The sequence below is a fragment of the Acomys minous genome, assembly GCF_964271855.1.
Source record: "Acomys minous genome assembly, chromosome: 3".
NCBI classification, from domain to species: domain Eukaryota; kingdom Metazoa; phylum Chordata; class Mammalia; order Rodentia; family Muridae; genus Acomys; species Acomys minous.
The window spans coordinates 69,834,565-69,852,028 of record NC_140485.1 but is presented as its reverse complement, the minus strand read 5'-3'; the positions used below and the strand labels follow the sequence as shown (position 1 = coordinate 69,852,028).

The window sequence follows — 17,464 nt, the reverse complement described above, 5'->3', positions numbered from 1 at the left end:
CAGAGCTGGGACTAGAAAGCAGACCCCTGGGGGCTTTTAGTCACTCTAGTCTCTCTGGATTCATTTTGGACTCTGCCACCTGTCTTCCATCTCTGCAGCAGAGAGCAGAAGTACAGCCAAGCTCACCAGGCCTCACAGACTGGCGTCTCCTGGCCCCTAGCAGGAGGATGAGAATGGCTAGCTCCCCTTTGGAAAGTGGTTAGCTATAAGCCATCATGCCCTCTTGCCCCTCCCCCCAATGCCCAGACAGCTCTGCCCCCTACAAGCCACACACACACTTTTCCTCATGCTCTGCACGTAGGCTGCTGGGGAGAGCATAAATTGGATAAAAGTCCATCAAACAGCGGCAATTAAGTTATTGATTTTCGACGCTGCCTCATTAAACCGGGAGCTTCTCCCGGCCTGTCCCAGAGATGGCTCTAATTTGACATCATGTTCAATTTGACGAAAGCAGGGCTTGGGACGTGAGGCTGGATCAGTGGGGGAAGGGCAGATGTAACGACCATGGGAACCTCTCTAGAAAAAAAAAAGTGTGTGTGTGTGTGTGTGTGTGTGTGTGTGTGTGTGTGTGTGTGTCGTGGGGAGATGGAAGATCCAGAGAGAGTTTTGGAGTTCAGGCCATGACCCAAAGGGAAGGAGACTGAAACCCTACACCTGGGTGATGTTCTCAGCTGCATGTGCTGGGTGAGACCCTCTTGGGGTTGAGCTGGGCTCCCTGGACCAGCAAGCAGCCTGCTGGGAGGTGAAGCCAGTTCACTGCTTGGCTAATGAGGGAGTCTGCAAGTGCCAGTACAGCAATTCTGCTGAGCCCAGCCTGCTGCCCGCCTCTCCCGCCTCCAGCCCCAGGGCCCTCCATCATCCCAGACAGACACATGTATTTATTTTTCACTCCTTTGCATTTCTCATTTTCCTCTTCAGGGTCCCCCCTCCCAGCCGCCGGAGCCTCCCGAGCAGGGCCTGCAATGCACCTCTCTTTGCTGGCTCCGTGCCAACCACACCTGAGTTGCCCCCAGAAGTTGAGGAGAGAGGGCAAACATTTCCCTATGATGCTATGCCCGAGGATTGCCAACTCAGGGCCAAGGACACAGCTCCAGCTGCAGAGGAAGGAAGGAAGGATTTTCTGTTGAGCACCTATTGCGTACCTGGAGCCACAGCCCCTTATGGCATCTCTAGTTCATACAGCATCTTGGGGGTGCGTGGTGAACCTCTGATGTTACAGGTGAGGAAGTGGGCCAGATAGAAAAGATTTGTCTGAGGGTACAGAGAGAGGACGTGGTGGGATGTGAACACAGGGCTACATTGTCAGAGCCCTTTTGGGCTCTGTGTCAGTGCAGATGCAGTGACTTTGGGGGGGGAGGAGTCTGGTGTGCTGAGCCATCATCATTGATGGACCTTGATCTGAGACAAGCCATGAACACCCTCAACACCCTCCCAAGCTCTTGAGACCGTGTTAAGAATACAAACTGTTTTAGAACCAAGAACACCACCCAGCAGACGTAAGAACAGCATGTCTGCAGGTGGCAGTCTCAGGAGGTTCCCCTGCCCGCCACCCCCCCTCCCCCGTGCATCACCCCCTCTCCAGCTGTGTACAGTGGTGCAGCCAAGCTTCCCTCACAGAGGCATGGGAGTGGGAAAGGATACAAGAAGTGTCAGGCTCTCGATGGGTGCTCGATAAATAGGGCTGCCTCCCTGTCTCTTCCCTGCCTGTTCCTTCCACCCCACAGGCAAGTCACAATGCTGGGCTGAGTGACTCCCTGGGGACATGGCTGAGCACATACTCTCTCTCTCCCTGACTGCATCCCAGGGACTCCCTTGGGGATGCTGGAATCATTTCCCCAATCCGGGATTCTTTATGGCAGCCATTATAGTTAATGCCGAAACGTGGGCATGGTGAAGGGTCAGTGATTCACCAGGGCTCCCCCAGGCCCCGAAGAAATGGCTTTCCTAGGCCACACATCCTCTCCCCGCCAGTCAGGAGCTCCCTGGAGTTGTCTTAAGGAAGGGTGCCAGGCTAGAGGCAGCTATGAGATCACCTTGGGGTTGTCCCCTAGGTCAATCGTCACAGTTTTTGCCAAGCAACTTACAACGCACCGGCATGCTTCTTCTGTGGTACAGATGCAGGCATGGGCAGAGGACAAATCTCACTTTCTGGCTTTTGTGTACATATTCATTCTATGGCCCAACACCAAGCCACCAACGTGGTGTCAAGTGTCCCACAGAATTCCTAAAAGTCAGTGTGAAGCTCTTGTGAGTGGAAGCCCACGCTCAGATATTATTACTCAACAACAGCAATAGCATTACTAAGCCAGAATAATTACTTCATACCACACACTGTGCTACGAGCCCTTTACATACATAATCACATGAAATCTACACAAGCTTTCCAGAGCCTCAGCTGAGTGTGCTGGCACATGCCTTTAACCCTAGCACTCAAGGAGGCAGAAGCAGGTGGATCACTGTGAGTTCGAGGCCAGCCTGATCTACAAGTGAGTCCAGGACAGCCAAGGCTACACAGAGAAACCCTGTCTCAAAAAATCAGAACCAAAACCAAACCAAAAAATAAAAATCCATAACTAGACGACTAACAGCTATGAGCCCAGCGTACAAGGGGCCATAAATTTGGGGCCAAGCTGGGCTACAGAGTGGGTTCTTATCTCAAGAAACAAACAAACAAAAAACCAAACAAAAATCCACTTTACAGCTGAGTCTGAGTTGGGTGATAAACCTCTTAGCACCTCAGTTTTCTCATTTGTGAGGCAGAAATTAAGAGTGCTTGCTGCCCCGTTGGATCCTGTTAAGAGAGCGGACTCTTATGGTCAGCACCAAGGACAGTGCCTGCCGTAGGTCCGCTGTCTGGGAGGTCGGTCGGTGAGGCAGGATTTCAATATAGGTTGGATCTGAAGTCAAAACTCACATGTCCTGCCTTCCGGGTATAAAGAGACTGGAGCTGAGATAAACCGCTGAGTGAAAGATGGAAGACTCTGAGAAAGTAGAAGGCAGGAGTGGAATTCAGGTTCTTCAAGCCAACCTGTCTCAGATGGGCGGGGCTGGGAAGATGGGAGGGCTGCTGTCCAGGGTGCTGCATGGTCCAGTCTCCGCTGCCCCCAACCTCCCACTCCCTCGCCCATCCTCACTCCTCATGCTCTCCCCACAGAGCCACCTGCCTGCTTTTGGGCAAATGGGATCTCGGGGACCAGAGAGCCATCCAGGCAGAATGTTGGATCTGGGGAGTCTGCTCCTTAGAGAGCGCAGACTCCAATGGTGCTCAGCTTGGCCACACATTAGCATCCTCTGGGAGCAGAAAATAAAACTGACGCTGAGCCTCGTTCCTCACCAATTAAATAGGACTCTACGGGCGGAGCCCAGGCAAGGGCATTTTTTATAGGTTACTTGCAGGGCTCAGAATGGATGTAGTGTGGATCTCCCCCTCCCCCTCCCGTCTGAACTAGGAAGGGAACTGAGTAAAAGAAAGGCTCAATGACATCCTGAGGTCACATCTCCAGTATGCAATAGGGAGAGATTTCAACCCAGATCTTCCTGGCCGGGATGTCACCGTCCAGACACACTGGACTTGCATTGAAGGTGACATCAAAAAGTACAGCAAGCCTGCGTTGTGCTCCAGGTCCTTAAAGCTCCTCCCAGCTGAGGTCAGTGTGAGACGTGGGACCTTCTAAGAGGTGGCATCCCACACACTTCCAAGGAAGTGTACCTGGGCTCCTGCATCACAGTCCTGGGTCACATCCCAGCGCATTCTTGCTCTTGCCTTTGTTTGGCCTGTTTCCCTCTGTGCTTAGAAGAGATGATGGATTTAAGAGGCAAATGGGTCAGGTAGATACTGGACCTCATTTTCCATTCTCTGGATGGTCAGGAGGCACTTAGGGGTGTGTCCTTGACCCTGAGTAGGAGACCACCAAACACCAGAGAGAGGGCCCTTGCCTGCTACTCATATCTGATATATCTGACGGTCCTGTTGTCATTCATCCTGGCTGGTCTCTTAAAACAGGGTATCCACGGAGTATAGGCGTCCTCCCCGGTCCTCCCCGCCCCCGGAGGAGGCTCCGGGAGGAGGCGGTGCTGTGTGGAGTGGAGCTGGAAGGCCACTCTCACTCCAACCCTTTGCCAGGCTCCACATGTGGCTGCAGGACCCCCACCCCAGAGGCTCCCTATCCGTCAAGCGTCAATAATAGTTTATCCCGAGTGCATCCTGGACGTGGAGACCCCTTAATGAGATTAAAGAGATTAAGTGCTTTGGCAAAGCTCAGAGTCCTCCCCTGGCTGAGGCGACTGAGTGTCATTATTATGAAGATGTTTCTAATTGTCATTTCCTTTACCACCCCCCCCCCGCTACCCCGCTGGGCCTGGGGATACCCTGGGCTCACGTTTAGCTTCTCCAACATTTGTAAAAACAGAATCCCACCCCCTGCTGCTGCCAGCACTGTGAGGAATGCTTTCTATTAAAATTTAAAAACCACTTGTCGAGTCCCCGGGAACACTCAGATTGCGCAGGAAGCAAGCCCCCTTCTTCAACCCCGCCCTCCGGCCTCCTCCCAGCTCCCTCTTGGATCATCACTTATAATGTGGGCTGGCTGGTCTGGTCTTGACCTTGCTTCTAGCTGCCCAGGCGGGGCGCTCTAATGTAGATGAATGATCCGCCGGGGACGTGGGGGGAAGTAGCTGCAAGGGAAGGGGTGGGGGTGGGGGGGGCGGGGATTGCGGGACAGGGGAGGAGGAGACCAGTCCAGAGACCAGCAACGGGGGAGGTGACACAGAAGAGGAGGGGCAGGAAAGTGGGTGAGGGTGGTGAGATGAGGGGCGGGGTACTTAAGGACAGAAAGTGGGGCAGCTACTCTGGCAGGAAGAGGTAGAGCAGGAAACATAGCAAGCTAGAGTCACAGAAATGAGATAAAGATGGTAGCACACAGGAGAGCGGGGCGTAGCATGAGGTGAGGGGATCTTTTTCAGGGTCTTTTAATTCCTTCCCCTCACAGTATCTTTCCTTATGGTTCCCAGCCAAAAGACTTGTCCGTTTAGGCAAATGCCGTGTGTGTATCTAGTCTGTTGCCCCTCAAAAAGGGCTTTTTCCTGATACCCTACTTTAAAGCCCACAAGATCTCTGTTCTCTCAGCACTCATGTGAGGCTGACATCATGGAGTTCAGTGACCTCGTGGGTGGCACTGATAGTGCCAATATCTGCAACAATAGTCAGGCCAGTGGCAGAAGGCAGACGTGGTAGAGGCAGGGCTTGACACGGAGTGTCTGCTTTCACCTCTGTGCACTTCGTTTTTTGAGACAAGGTCTCTCGTGGAACCTGGAGCTCACCGACTAAGGTAGACTGGCTGAGCCGGGTGGTGGTGGTGGCGCACGCCTTTAATCCCAGCTCTCGGGAGGCAGAGGCAGGTGGGTCACTGTGAGTTCGAGGCCAGCCTGGTCTACAAAGCGAGTCCAGGACAGCCAAGGCTACACAGAGAAACCCTGTCTCGAAAAACAAAAACAAACAAACAAACAAATAAATAAATAAAATAAGCTAGACTGGCTGGCTAAGCAAGTGGGGACACTCTAGCCTCTGTGGGCCCCCAGGGTTTGGGAGGTACAACACTGCTTCTGGCTTTTACTGGGTGGTGGGGATCTGAACTCAGGTCCCCACGCTTGCATCACAAGCACTTTACCTGCAAAGCCACCTCCTCCACCTATGAACAACTTTGCCTGTCATCAGCTGCATTCCTTCACTCAACCTTGTGTGTTAGACTTCCAAGTGCAAGGTGGTGGTGGTGGTTTTTATCAGCTTTGCCCTGGGCACCATGTCGGTCCCGAGCCTAGCACAGAGACAGTGATCATGCACGGGTCACTTTTGTTTTAATTAATTAGTTTTAATTCTGAATTTTATTCATTTCTATGTGTGTGTGGTGTGTGTTGGGGGAAGGGTGGGCATGTGTGTCCTGGTATCGTGTGTGTGTGTGTGTGTGTGTGTGTGTGTGTGTGTGTGTGTGTAAGTCAGAGGCTAACTTTGTGGAGTTGGTTTTCTTTACATGGATCCCAGGGCTAGAGCTTCAGCCCTCAGGCCGGAGTAAGTACCTAACCTGCTGGGCCACCAGCCTTTGAATAACTTGTTGATGGAAGAGATAAAGTGACTGTGGGCATGCTCTTCCCTGTTCAGGCTACCTGGGGTCCCTGGGGATCAATTCCTAAGGGCCAGGACCCTCCTTCTGCCACCTGTCCCTACCAGGAACCTCCCACCCCCGCTGTCCCTCCAGCGGGGGAGTAAGAGCTAGTGCTGTTGCTAAGCAAGAAGAAGTAGCACATATAGATCTTCCTGGACTTTAATTAAAAACATCTTTAGAAGTCGTCTCTGCCGAGGCCAGCGATTGATTCCTGGCTTGGGCCCTAGGGCTGCTGAGCCACACTCTCTCTCTTGCTGCGGACAGGGCAATTGGCGACTCCTCGCTTACTGCTTCCTGCCTCCCCGCAAAAACGACACCCTCGGGAGCCACCCTGTCTCTTGCCTTCCTCTTTTCGTCTCTGCCACCATCTCTTCAAGGCCCAGATCTGGAACACAGACTGCAGGTCCTTACACTTTTATTTCCACTTTTACTCTTGGCCTCGGTTTCCTTAGCTGCAGAATGGGGGTGTCAGCACTTAGAGAGAGAGAGAGAGAGAGAGAGAGAGAGAGCCCAGGGAGGATGAAATGAGATTAGGGATATGAAAGTGATTCCAAGCAAGGAAGGGTAGCAACAGTCGTCCCCAGAAGAAAGCCTCGGATGCTGAGTTCAGGAACTTAAGAGTTCCGGTTGCAAGGGCTGTCTCAGCTCTGGCTATGGAACCTCAGACAAGTCACTTTATCTCTCATTGCATTTATTTTCCCGTCCGCAGAATGAAGACAGTAACACCTGCCCTGCTTATTCCCGGGATTGGAGGATGAAGGCGAATCACTCTGTGAAAGCAGTGTTAGCTGATAGCTATTATTTACTGAATATCCCAAGGAGTGCGGCTTGTACTGTAAAGCAGGCTCCTTCTACCTGTTATAGATGCAGCTCACAGGGGAACTAAAGCCAGGGAGATGCGACTGTGGACCTGCAACATCCACACTCTGCTGAACTCCAGTCCCATGGCCCAGCCACACCACTGCTACTGTGATGTACAACGCGTCCCCCACCCCTACCCTTACAGCAGACATCGCTAATCTATTGTGGCACTCCTTTCTGCTGAGCCCAAATGAAACCTTCAGGCTCTCCAGTCACTACCAATTGATTGAGGTAGGTGCAGGAGATGAAACTGACTCTTATTCTGAGGTTGGGATGGTGTCTTGTTTCTCTGTGCAACCTGCACATCCAGTGTAGTGTGTGAAGTGGATACCAAGAATCCAAAGAATCTCCTCATTTTTTTTCTTTCTGTGGGTCTCAATACAATGTAAATTCCAGCAAACATTAGCCATGTCCTTGTCCTCACGTGACTCATGTGCTCTCAGAGTCAAGTACACTGGACGCCATGCATATAGTGGGTGCTAATAAATATGGGCGGATTTCATTGTTCTTTGCATCTCCTGCAGAGCCCAGAATAAAGCAGTGGTTAATAAAGACAGATTGAATAGAGGCTTTGTGTTCTTTGTCTCTTTGTCTCTGTCTCTCTCTGCCTCTCTCGGTCTCCCTGCTCTCTCTCTGTCTCTGTGTGTGTGTCTTTGTGTCTCTGTGTGACTGTGTGTCTATGTGTCTGTCTGTCTGTCTGTCTGTCTGTCTGTCTGTCTGTCTCTCTCTCTCTCTCTCTCTCTCTCTGAGACAGAGTTTCTCTGTGTAGCCTTGGCTGCCCTGTAGACCAGACTGACCTCAAACTCAGAGATCTACCTGCCTCTGCCTCCAGAGTGCTGGGACTAAAAGCTGAGGCTCTGTGCTTTCAATGATGCCAAGCACAGTGTTGCCCATTTGATGACTGGAGAAGTGGAGCTGGGTCTGGAAGCCCTGGAAGATTCCTGTATCCTGGAAGATGCAGGAATGCTCTCACTGTATCTGAGCCAGGCTGTGATGCCCTAGGGGGATGCACCTGAGCTTCCTACACTGAAAGACCACGGGGCGAGGGAGGGGCGGATCACTTCTCTGTCCAGACTCACTGCTTGCCAACTTCATGATGGCCCAAGCTTTTGTCCCTTCCCCTGCTGATTTGTCTCCAGCTATGGCTCTCTGTGAACACTCAGACTCAAAGCCAGGTGGGTCTACTGTGGACGCCCCAGTCCTAGCCAGCTAGAGGAGGACTCCATGGCAGCTCCAATACTGAGCTGCTCAGAGCTCTTACCTCTCCCCCATATGCAGTCATGCACTGGCCCCTCTGGGCTCTGGCTCTGAAATACCCGACATTCTTCCTTCCCATCATCATCATCATCATCACTATGGCCTCTTACCTGTCCAGCTAGCGCCCCTGCTCTGCTTACCTCCCTCAACATATAGCTATGTCATTCTTTTAAGATATGCATTGGATCATGTCACATCTCTGTCCCCATTTCACTCAGGGTCCACTGAAAGCCTTCCAGTGGCCATGACGTCATCTCATTCAGGGTCCACTGAAAGCCTTCCAGTGGCCATGACGCCATCTCACTCAGGGTCCACTGAAAGCCTTCCAGTGGCCATGACGTCATCTCACTCAGGGTCCACTGAAAGCCTTCCAGTGGCCATGACGGTCTATGTACTTGAGTTTAAGACCTGTTTTCTGAGGTACCCAAGCACTGTCTCTCTCCCCATTTCTTCTTCCAGAAATCCTTAAACCCGGTGAGCTCAGTGTGTGCCAGGGTCTTTGCACCCATATGCCTTTGCACCCTGTGCCTGCAGTATTCTCTGAGTGTAGTGGCAGTTCGAGTGTGGCACCCAACCCGCAGCAGCTCCTGGGAATTTGTTATCATTTCTAACAGTCAGGCTTACCGGATTGGAGACCCTGGGGGCGTGGCTGAGGCGGAGCTCCATGATGGAGCGACTACCTACCGTGCAGGAGCTGAGTTTGATCCCTAGCGCTGCAAAGAAAGTAGAATGAAAGGAGCCCCTGGGGGGATGGATTCGGCAACTGCTGTTAACTAGCTCTCTAGGTAATTTGGGTACGCAGCAGAGTTGGAAAACCCTGCCTCCTTTCTTCAGTGTGTGATTCAGCGCGCTCATAAAAAAGAGTATTTCCGGCTCTGTGGATAAGGCGCTTGCTGTGCAAATGTGAGGACCTGAGTTCTAATCCCCAGACCCACATAAAGCTGGGTAAGATAGTGCACACGTGTAGTCCCTGTGCTCCTATAGTGAGATGGGGGCCTGGAGACAGGAGCATCATCATCAGAAGCTTACAAGGCGGCTAGCCTGGCCGTACAGGGGTGAACAAAAGACAAGGTGGATGGCAAAGCCCAATGAAAGGATGCCCTCTGACCTGCACTCATGCTCTGTGTCACACACACCCTCTCACACACACACACTCACACACTCCCATAACTCGAACATGCACTCGTACATAGCCACCCCAACATACACCTAAAAAAGAGCAGAATTTCTACAAATTTTAGCCAGTCTCATTCTTGACACTCCCTTAACTACTGTGTGGCAATCCCCAATACAGGACACAGTGCCTGGCATGTGCCTGTGGCATGAAGGACCTCTGTCCCCAGTGCTCAGCAACTATCTCTGACCCCTGGGGGAGGACAGGGACTTGGTCAAGGTCATGGGGGTGTCGGGCCTGCCAACTGTCTGCTTCTCTGCACCGGCCCCAGCGTGGGCTGGCATGGTCCTCCCCCCACTCAGAAGCATGGTTCATCGGCCCCGGGCGCACTTCCCTTCTCTTTTAAGCTCTGAGTGGTTTAATTTGCGAGCACAGCTGCCTTTCATGTTGCAAGCTGCGTCCCTGCTCCCTCTGATCTCGGAAGCTGCCCGAACCACTGCCGCTTGTTGGCCCCGCCCTGCTCAGCCCGGATCAGGAGGCTCAGTTAATTGTGACTGATTTTCAAAGCCGCCTGGAGTCTCCATGAGCACCCAGCGCCCGGATCCCCTTCTTCAAAAAGTTACTCAAATAAAATCAACTAATTTAATTTCTGCCTTTTCCCGCCCCCTCTTTGGTTCCCCAGCTTGTCCAAAGTGAGTCACCCTGCCTTCCTTTCTTCTGAGTGCTCGGTGAGTTCAGGCTGGGACTCAGGCCAGTGCCTCCTACACTCTGTGGGACCTGGGATGCACTTTTGTCCTTCTCCCGAGAGTTCAGTTTCCCCATCTGTGAAACCAGGACCCGTGCCTCTCCAGCAGCCCGGAAGCCACACTGGCAGGGGTCGTTTCTCATGCTCGCTGGCTTCACGGCTCCATTGCACCTTTTCTTCCCTCTGGGCTCTGGTGCTCCCATCTGTTCAGTGGGGGTGCTGACAACAGTTCTGGCTTGCTAGTCAGGTGGGGCGGGGTAGGGTGGGCTGAGCCACCTTGGCGAATGCAACCTGCCCTTTGTGTCAGCCCGAGACGCAGGCAGCCTTTCTTTGCAGTATGGTAGACAGAACTTTCCTAAGACTTTCTTGAAAGTCACATAGATATAATCCTGTTTTCTTTTTCCTAGCATCGCTCGCTGCAGCTTTCTGGTATTTTCTGTGCGAGAGCATGCAGGCCAGAGAGACGGCCGAGTAGGTGAGAGCACTGGTCAGGCAAACCTGATGACCTGAATTTGAGCCATGGACCGACATAAAAGCAGAATGTGCGAGCATGCACTTGTAAGCCAAGCATTTTTTACAGTAAGATGGGAGACAGAGACAGGAGAATCATCTGGAAGCTCAGGAGCCAGCTAACTGGAGTACAGAGCACAGCAGCAGAACCAAGAGAGATTCTGCCTCAAAAAAGGTGGAAGGACAGGCTGGTGAAGCCGCTCAGTCGATAAAGGTGCTTGTCATGCAGGACTGACCACCTGAGCTCAGTCCTTAGAACCCACAGTGGAAAGAAAGAACCAACTCCCAAAAGTTGTCTGATGACCTCCACATATAGCTATGGCTTGCATGTACCTGTACATTTTACACACACACATACACATGTGGAGAGCTGCGAGGTGGCGCGCCTTAACAAGGCGCAGGTTTCCACCATCCCGACGGCGAGCGCTCTCTAAGATAAACAAGTCCTTATATGGCAAAAGGCTGTGCAAGGGTAACTAGTGATCTGATGACGAGCAGTCCTGCTCTGACGCGGACCTATGAGGAGGTGGCACCTGGCATGAGCTGATTGGCCCTTGAGTTGTACTTAAGCTTGGCCCTTCCCTTCTTCGGGGCCATTCCCACTGAGCTTAATCCTGAGTAAAGATCTCGAGAAGAAGTCTGGTTGTTGGTGTCTTATTTCCGCTGGACGGTGCTGCGCCGACACACACACACACACACACACACACACACACACACACACACACATTTATAATATATGCATATGTGTGTATTTTTTAATTTTAAAAAACTGCAGATGTCAATTTTGGGAAAGGATAGACAAGACCATGTCCTCTTGGGCCAGAGATTACTCGAGGACTGCCTGGGCCTGGGGAGCCGGGGGTTTGCGCTGCCTCTGGCCTTCTTGTGACCTTGGACACACCATGGCCTCCTGGGGCCCCAGTTTCTCCATGTACACAATTCATGGCTAAGCTCTTGGCATCTCGGGAACATCCTACGTCTCGGCCACCGACAGCCTCCTGGGTCTCGCCAGCCCAGAGCTCCCCAATGAATTGGTCTATCCGATTGACAGTTTAAGGGTTTTTGCTCTGCTTCCGAATGAGTTCTTCCATCTTAGCACACCAGAAACCAAACCCCCGCTTTCCTTTCGTCTCCCAGAGCTGTTCTTCCAGCGCAGGAAATAGAAATTCCATCAAGTTCATCACTCAGGTCAAAATCCCAAAGGTAAGCCTTGAGTTCTCTTTCTCTCACACATCCTCCTTCCAAACCCATTAGCGAACACCTTCGGCGTAGCTCTCAAAGCGCATCCACCGTCGGCTTCTTTCCTGCGTCCCTTCTAGGGCCACCCTGAGTTGGCAACTGCGGTACCAATCCCCTCCTCTTGGAGGCTGGTCTGATGCATTTTTATGCTAATTACTGCTTCCTGTCTCTGCGTCCCACCTAAGAGCCTAACCTATTTGACCAATAAAAGGCCGTCACATCTGGGCAGGGCAAATGGGATAGGCGTGGCTAAGGCTCTGGGGCTTGGGGGGACAGAGAGAATTTTGGGAGGAAGAGAGACCTGCTGGAGGAGAGAGAGAGAGAGAGAGAGAGAGAGAGAGAGAGAGAGAGAGAGAGAGAGAGAGAGAGAGAGAGAGAGAAGAGGAGGTTGCGCCCTCATGGGTTAGGTGGAGGAGAAGCACATGGCCGGCGTGGATGGAGATTTGGCCCAGATAGAGAACATAACCAAGTATTGGGGATTGTAGATGGGAGATAGACATTATTAGAAGCAGGTGGCATGGGATTGGGGCAGGGATCCCATACCTGCCCCACTGTGGGCAGTCGTTTAGGGGATTAATATCTGCCCTGCCCCGGGTTAAATAAAGCTATTTTAAAATGCTAGCAAGTGTCTGTGTCTTGATGGATTGCTAGCGGGTTAGAAAATACTTCCGTAATAATAATAATTATAGGCCTAACAATAAACATTATTAGGCCATACTGGCAGATTAACCGCAACACCCTCCCGAGCAACCAGCTCCTGGGTTCGCCTTCCCCCATACCTGTCACTTCTTCATGGGACAGTGATGAGCTCCTGTTAAAACTAAGTCAAGATCCTACCATTCTCCTGAAGGCGACCCACCACAGCCTGCCTAGCGTGTGCAGGATCCAGAGCAGACGCTACCCAGTCTCCTGATGGCTGTGTTATACTAAGGGAGCTTCACCCCAGGGCCTTTGCACCTTCTGCCTGCCATGCTTCCTAGCCCCAATGCCCATCTTCTCACCTCACGGCTTCGACATCACCCCTGAGAGGCCTTACTGTGCCAGTCCTTTTTCTGTTTAGGAGGGTTTGTCATCTCTAGCCAGAACATGTTATTTGTGAACGTGTGGACTCTTGTTTGCCTATGCATAGCTGACACCCCCATGCCCAGCGCACGTAGGCACTCAACAATTTACTTTAAATGATTGAATACTATATGTCAACAAATACCTGGCCAGTCATAGGGACAAGCTGGTTGTGAGGCACCACTCAGCTAGCAAGCATGTGCACATCAAACACATGCGTGTACTTGTGTACACGCAGGCTTCACACCTTTGCTGCTCTATTTTCCCAATATTCCTTGGTGCACACCCACACACACACCCCGTCTTCTCTGGCCACACTCCCCCTTGACCAGTGATCTGCTTATTGAGCCAGGTTTGGTCCAACATGGACACACTGAGGCTGACTATGTCCTACCCCAAAAATCTAAGTATCCTGGCTTCTGATGTGCGGCCACAGGGCTAGTGATCCATAGAAACACCAAGCCAGCTGGAGAAGATAGCCTCGGACCCAGGGTTCTGTTGTTTGCCTGCCTGGCTTGCAGACCTCTTTGGCTAACATGACGAGGAAGGGGTGGAGCCTGAGACCTACAACCCGTGACGCATGCTATGTTCAGTCTGGGGCGCACTGTTCTATTCAGATGCGTTCTGAACAAGACCGTCTCACATCTGCAGGCAGTGGTGTGTTTCTTTTGTTAATCCCACAGATTGGTGTGTGCGGTGCCCCTGGGTATTTGTAGCCACACCCAGAAAGAGCGATTCATTCTGTCAGTGCCTCATAGTGTTGATGTGGGCTGGAGTAGCCAGCCAGCAGGGCCTCTAAGCTGGGGCATCCTGGTCAAGTGAATGAAGCTGGCAAGCTTAGACAAAAACCTGGACCTGCCTGAGGTCCCTAAAGAGGCTTCCCCTGTGTTCGTGGTGGAGGCTGTTTGTCCAGCAGCTTGCTCTGTTTGAGGGTCATTTCCTGTGCCTGGGGTGGGTGGCTATACACATGTGTGAGACTGTGTCCTGATCTGTAGTGACCCGGTTGTTGTTATTTTAGCCTGGAGATGAGCCGGCAGCTTAGTAGTCTGTGTGTGTGCAGCTGAGCTTTGAAGAGCTGTGACCATGTCAAATGTGGGGTTGTGTCTCTGAGTATACAGTGTACACATGTCTAGCTGAGCTTTCATGTACCCAGGGCTTGGGTGTGCAAGCTGGTACCTGAGCATTCAAGTTGTCACTGAGTCCACAGATGGACCATGTCACATGGGTGCTAGGCATATGGGTGTAGCTGAGGTCATGTGTGGGCCAGCTATGTGGCCGGAAATGCACCCTCCTCCTGTCTGTCCTCAGTGCCCAGGGTTAGCCACTCAGCCTCTCCTGCCCCTCCCAGCAGCACTCAACCAGCACAGGCCAGACTCCCTTGGGGCATCCCCACCCAGGCGTCACCCTTCCCCTCAGCCCACCTGTAGGTGACAGCTCGGCCACACTGCCAATGTAGGGGCCATGTAGGAAGCGTGGCTCACTGTCATTGATGTCCTGCACTTTGATGATGAACTCCGACTCGGGCTCCAGGAGGCGGTTGGTGGCGCGATCCCTGGCTTGGGCCCGGAGCGTGTAGAAAGTTTTCTGCTCCCGGTCCAGGCGCTCCGTGGCATGGATGTCACCTGTCAACTCGTCAATCAAGAAGATGGTCCCTGCACCCTCGCCAGAGATGGTGTACTTGATGGTCCCGTCGCCTTCGTCAGAATCCGAGTGAATCTGAGGAAGTGGGGGAAAAGGCAGGTTGGAGAGTGGGGAAGGGGGAGGCTCTTCTCTGACACCTCCCCCACAGAGTCCCATGGGGAGGGGGTGCTGTTCCTAAGCACATCGCTCCTTCAAATGAACAGAGTGGCCCAGAAGCTGTGCCAATCTGAGCTTCTCACCCTTCGTGAAGCCTTCACCCGAGATTTATCCTACTCCGACTACACCCCACAACCCACCTTCCCTAGGCCCTTGAAGCCATGAGCTTTTAGGTGATAACCACACCCACCCCAACCCACCCCAGCTTGAAAAACTCCCATGGTTCCTGCTGCCTTTGGAACAAAGTCCAGGACCGCAGCTCGCATAGTCCTGCAGCTCCTACTGTGTGCTTGTGTATGTGCACACTTGTGTGTGTGTACACATGTTGGGGGCTGTGAGGGTGGGTGTCAGAGGACATCCTTATGGTTTTATATTATTTTTGAGACAAGGGCTCACACTGGCCTGACGAAGGCTGATGAGGGTGGGGGTGGGGAAGGGATCTCGTTGTTCTAGGCCCCTCGCCCTGGATGAGGTGAGTTTGTCACCGTACTTTGCCTTTCAAACTTGGGATCCAGGGAATCAAACTCATGTCCTCATGCTTTCGAGGCAAGCGCTTTACCCACTGAGCTACTGCTGTAGTCCTGGAACTCCTATTTGGAACACACATCCTTATTTCTCTGCCTACTGCAAATCCCGCCACCATCTAAGGCCCCACTCACCTGCCATCTCACCGGGAAGCTACCCGCATCCTCCTCTGTTCCCCTCCAAGATCCCTGAGCACAGCAGAGCATCATGGCACTGCTCTACCTGACGAGATCACCACGGTCGCACTTCTCAAACCTCAGCTTTTTAAATGTGGCCCTGGCTCACTTGTTCTAGGGTGGGGCTTCCCAGTTCCCAAGTCCTGAGCTGCTCAGTGACCTCATTTTCCACTGTAGTCCCCTCCCCCCCCCCAGGTTTATTACAAATCTCCCCGTATATGGAAGGTGGGGCCCATGACTTGCCACTTTGTAGGAACCAGGAGTGTGTGGGGGCGGGATGTGATTGCAGGGGCACCTGCACCCATCAGGCCTTGCGCAGGGCATGGAGCACATTTATCTAGATTAGGACTCTTTAAAACAAACCCCGTTCAAGCAAACTCGGCAGATTTTTCTGTTTCATTTCCTAGGGAGGCCAGACCACTGAGGAGCTGCCTGGCTTCCTGCCCTGTGCTCCCTCCCTGTGCTCCCTCCCTGTGCTTCTGCCCCCCCCCCGTGTTCCCTCCCCCATGTTCCCTCTCTGTGCTCCCTCCCTCCTGTGTTCCCTTCTTGTGCTCCCTCTCTGTGCTCCCTCCCTCCTGTGTTCCCTTCTTGTGCTCCCTCTCTGTGCTCCCTCCCAGTGTTCCCTCCCTGTGCTCCCTCCCTGGTACTCCCTCTCCCTCCCCCATGTTCCCTCCCCCATGTTCCCTCCCCTGTGCTCCCTTCTTGTGTTCTCTCCCAGTGCTCCCTCCCTGTGCTCTACACTGTGCTCCCCCTATGATCTCCCCTTAAGCTCCCTCCCTGTATTTCCTCCCTGTGTTCCCTTCCTGTGCTCCCTCCCTGTGCTCCCTCCCTGTGTTCCCTCTCTGTGCTCCCTCCTTGTGTTTCCTCCTTGTGCTCCCTCCCTGTGTTCCCCTACTCCATTCTAAAGCCTCTTCAGAGAGCCCTAGAGGTAGAAGGCCAGCACTGACCCTCTGGGTCTTACCGAAGTCACTGTGCCTCTCACCCCTGAGCCTGCCACTGCATCTGAGACACAGCAAACACTCCTAGAGGAGCTGGGTTGACAGTCCCCTAAGGCTATTGCCAAGTGCCCAGCACCAGCAACACAAGAGGCAGAGTGCTGCCAGAGGACTGGGTCTGGAAATGGGTCCCACTGAGCTGTCTATGACCTCAGTGGCTGCTGTGTCACCAAGAGGTTCAAAAGGCTGAGGGCTGGCGGCAGAGGGAGTCTATGTAGGGAAGGCATGTAAGCTTTTGTTTTTTTTTTTTTTTTTTTTTTTAGTAATCACGACAAATATACCTGTTGGCACTAGCTAACGTTCAGCCCTGCCCAAGACACATTAAGTATCTGATACACAGAAGCCATGCTTAGACTAAACACTCACTATTTATAACTGAGATTTCCTCCTGGTACCGCTAGGCGCCAGACCCCGGGCTGTTTCCACTGCACTGGCATCTCTTGGGGGTAGGAAGTGGCAAGAATCCGTTCTGTTGCAAACAAAAACACCTAAGACTTCACCCTCCAATGCCCAAATCTCCAACCAGCCCTGAGCAGAAGAAAACCCATCTGGATGAAGCCAGCAAGCGAGCACCCTGTGCTCCTCTCTAAGCTTCCGTGAAGGAGCCGGTCCCTACGGCACTTTTGAGGCCTGGCTGTGGCAGACTGCAGCCCCCTCATCCCCAGAACAGGTGCCAGAAAACTCATCAAGAGGAGAACCCACCCAGCCAGGCAGGAGGGACCGGGGTGTAAATTCCGTGATAGAACTTTGCGTCTGAAAGGTGGATCATAGAAGTGCCATTTGGAAGATTGAATGGCCCATAAACATTTTCATATTTCATTAGCCGATTAATGGGCATCTCTCCCTTTTTGGCGACTCTGCTGATTCTCAGCAGAAATTGCCGGGAGTAAATGGAGGCGTCTGGTGGAACCTTTCCGGGTCCCCGTCCTATTATAGATCGCCCCAATTAATGCCCGTCCTGGGCTCCTTCTTCCTGTCCAGTTACTGTTAATAGATTTCTCATAAGTGGCTGGATTGTAAAAACC

The 17,464-nt window shown here is 52.5% G+C and overlaps 1 protein-coding gene across 3 annotated transcripts in view; it reads right to left on the bottom strand.

Moving 5' to 3' along the window:
* Positions 1-17,464, bottom strand: part of CDH22 (cadherin 22) — a 126,259-nt gene that overhangs the window by 47,142 nt on the left and 61,653 nt on the right. For all 3 annotated transcript variants that reach the window (XM_084777686.1, XM_084777687.1, XM_084777688.1), the window contains one exon: positions 14,368-14,662. In XM_084777686.1, the coding sequence (XP_084633812.1) occupies positions 14,368-14,662 (295 nt within the window). The remainder of the gene's footprint in view (positions 1-14,367; positions 14,663-17,464) is intronic.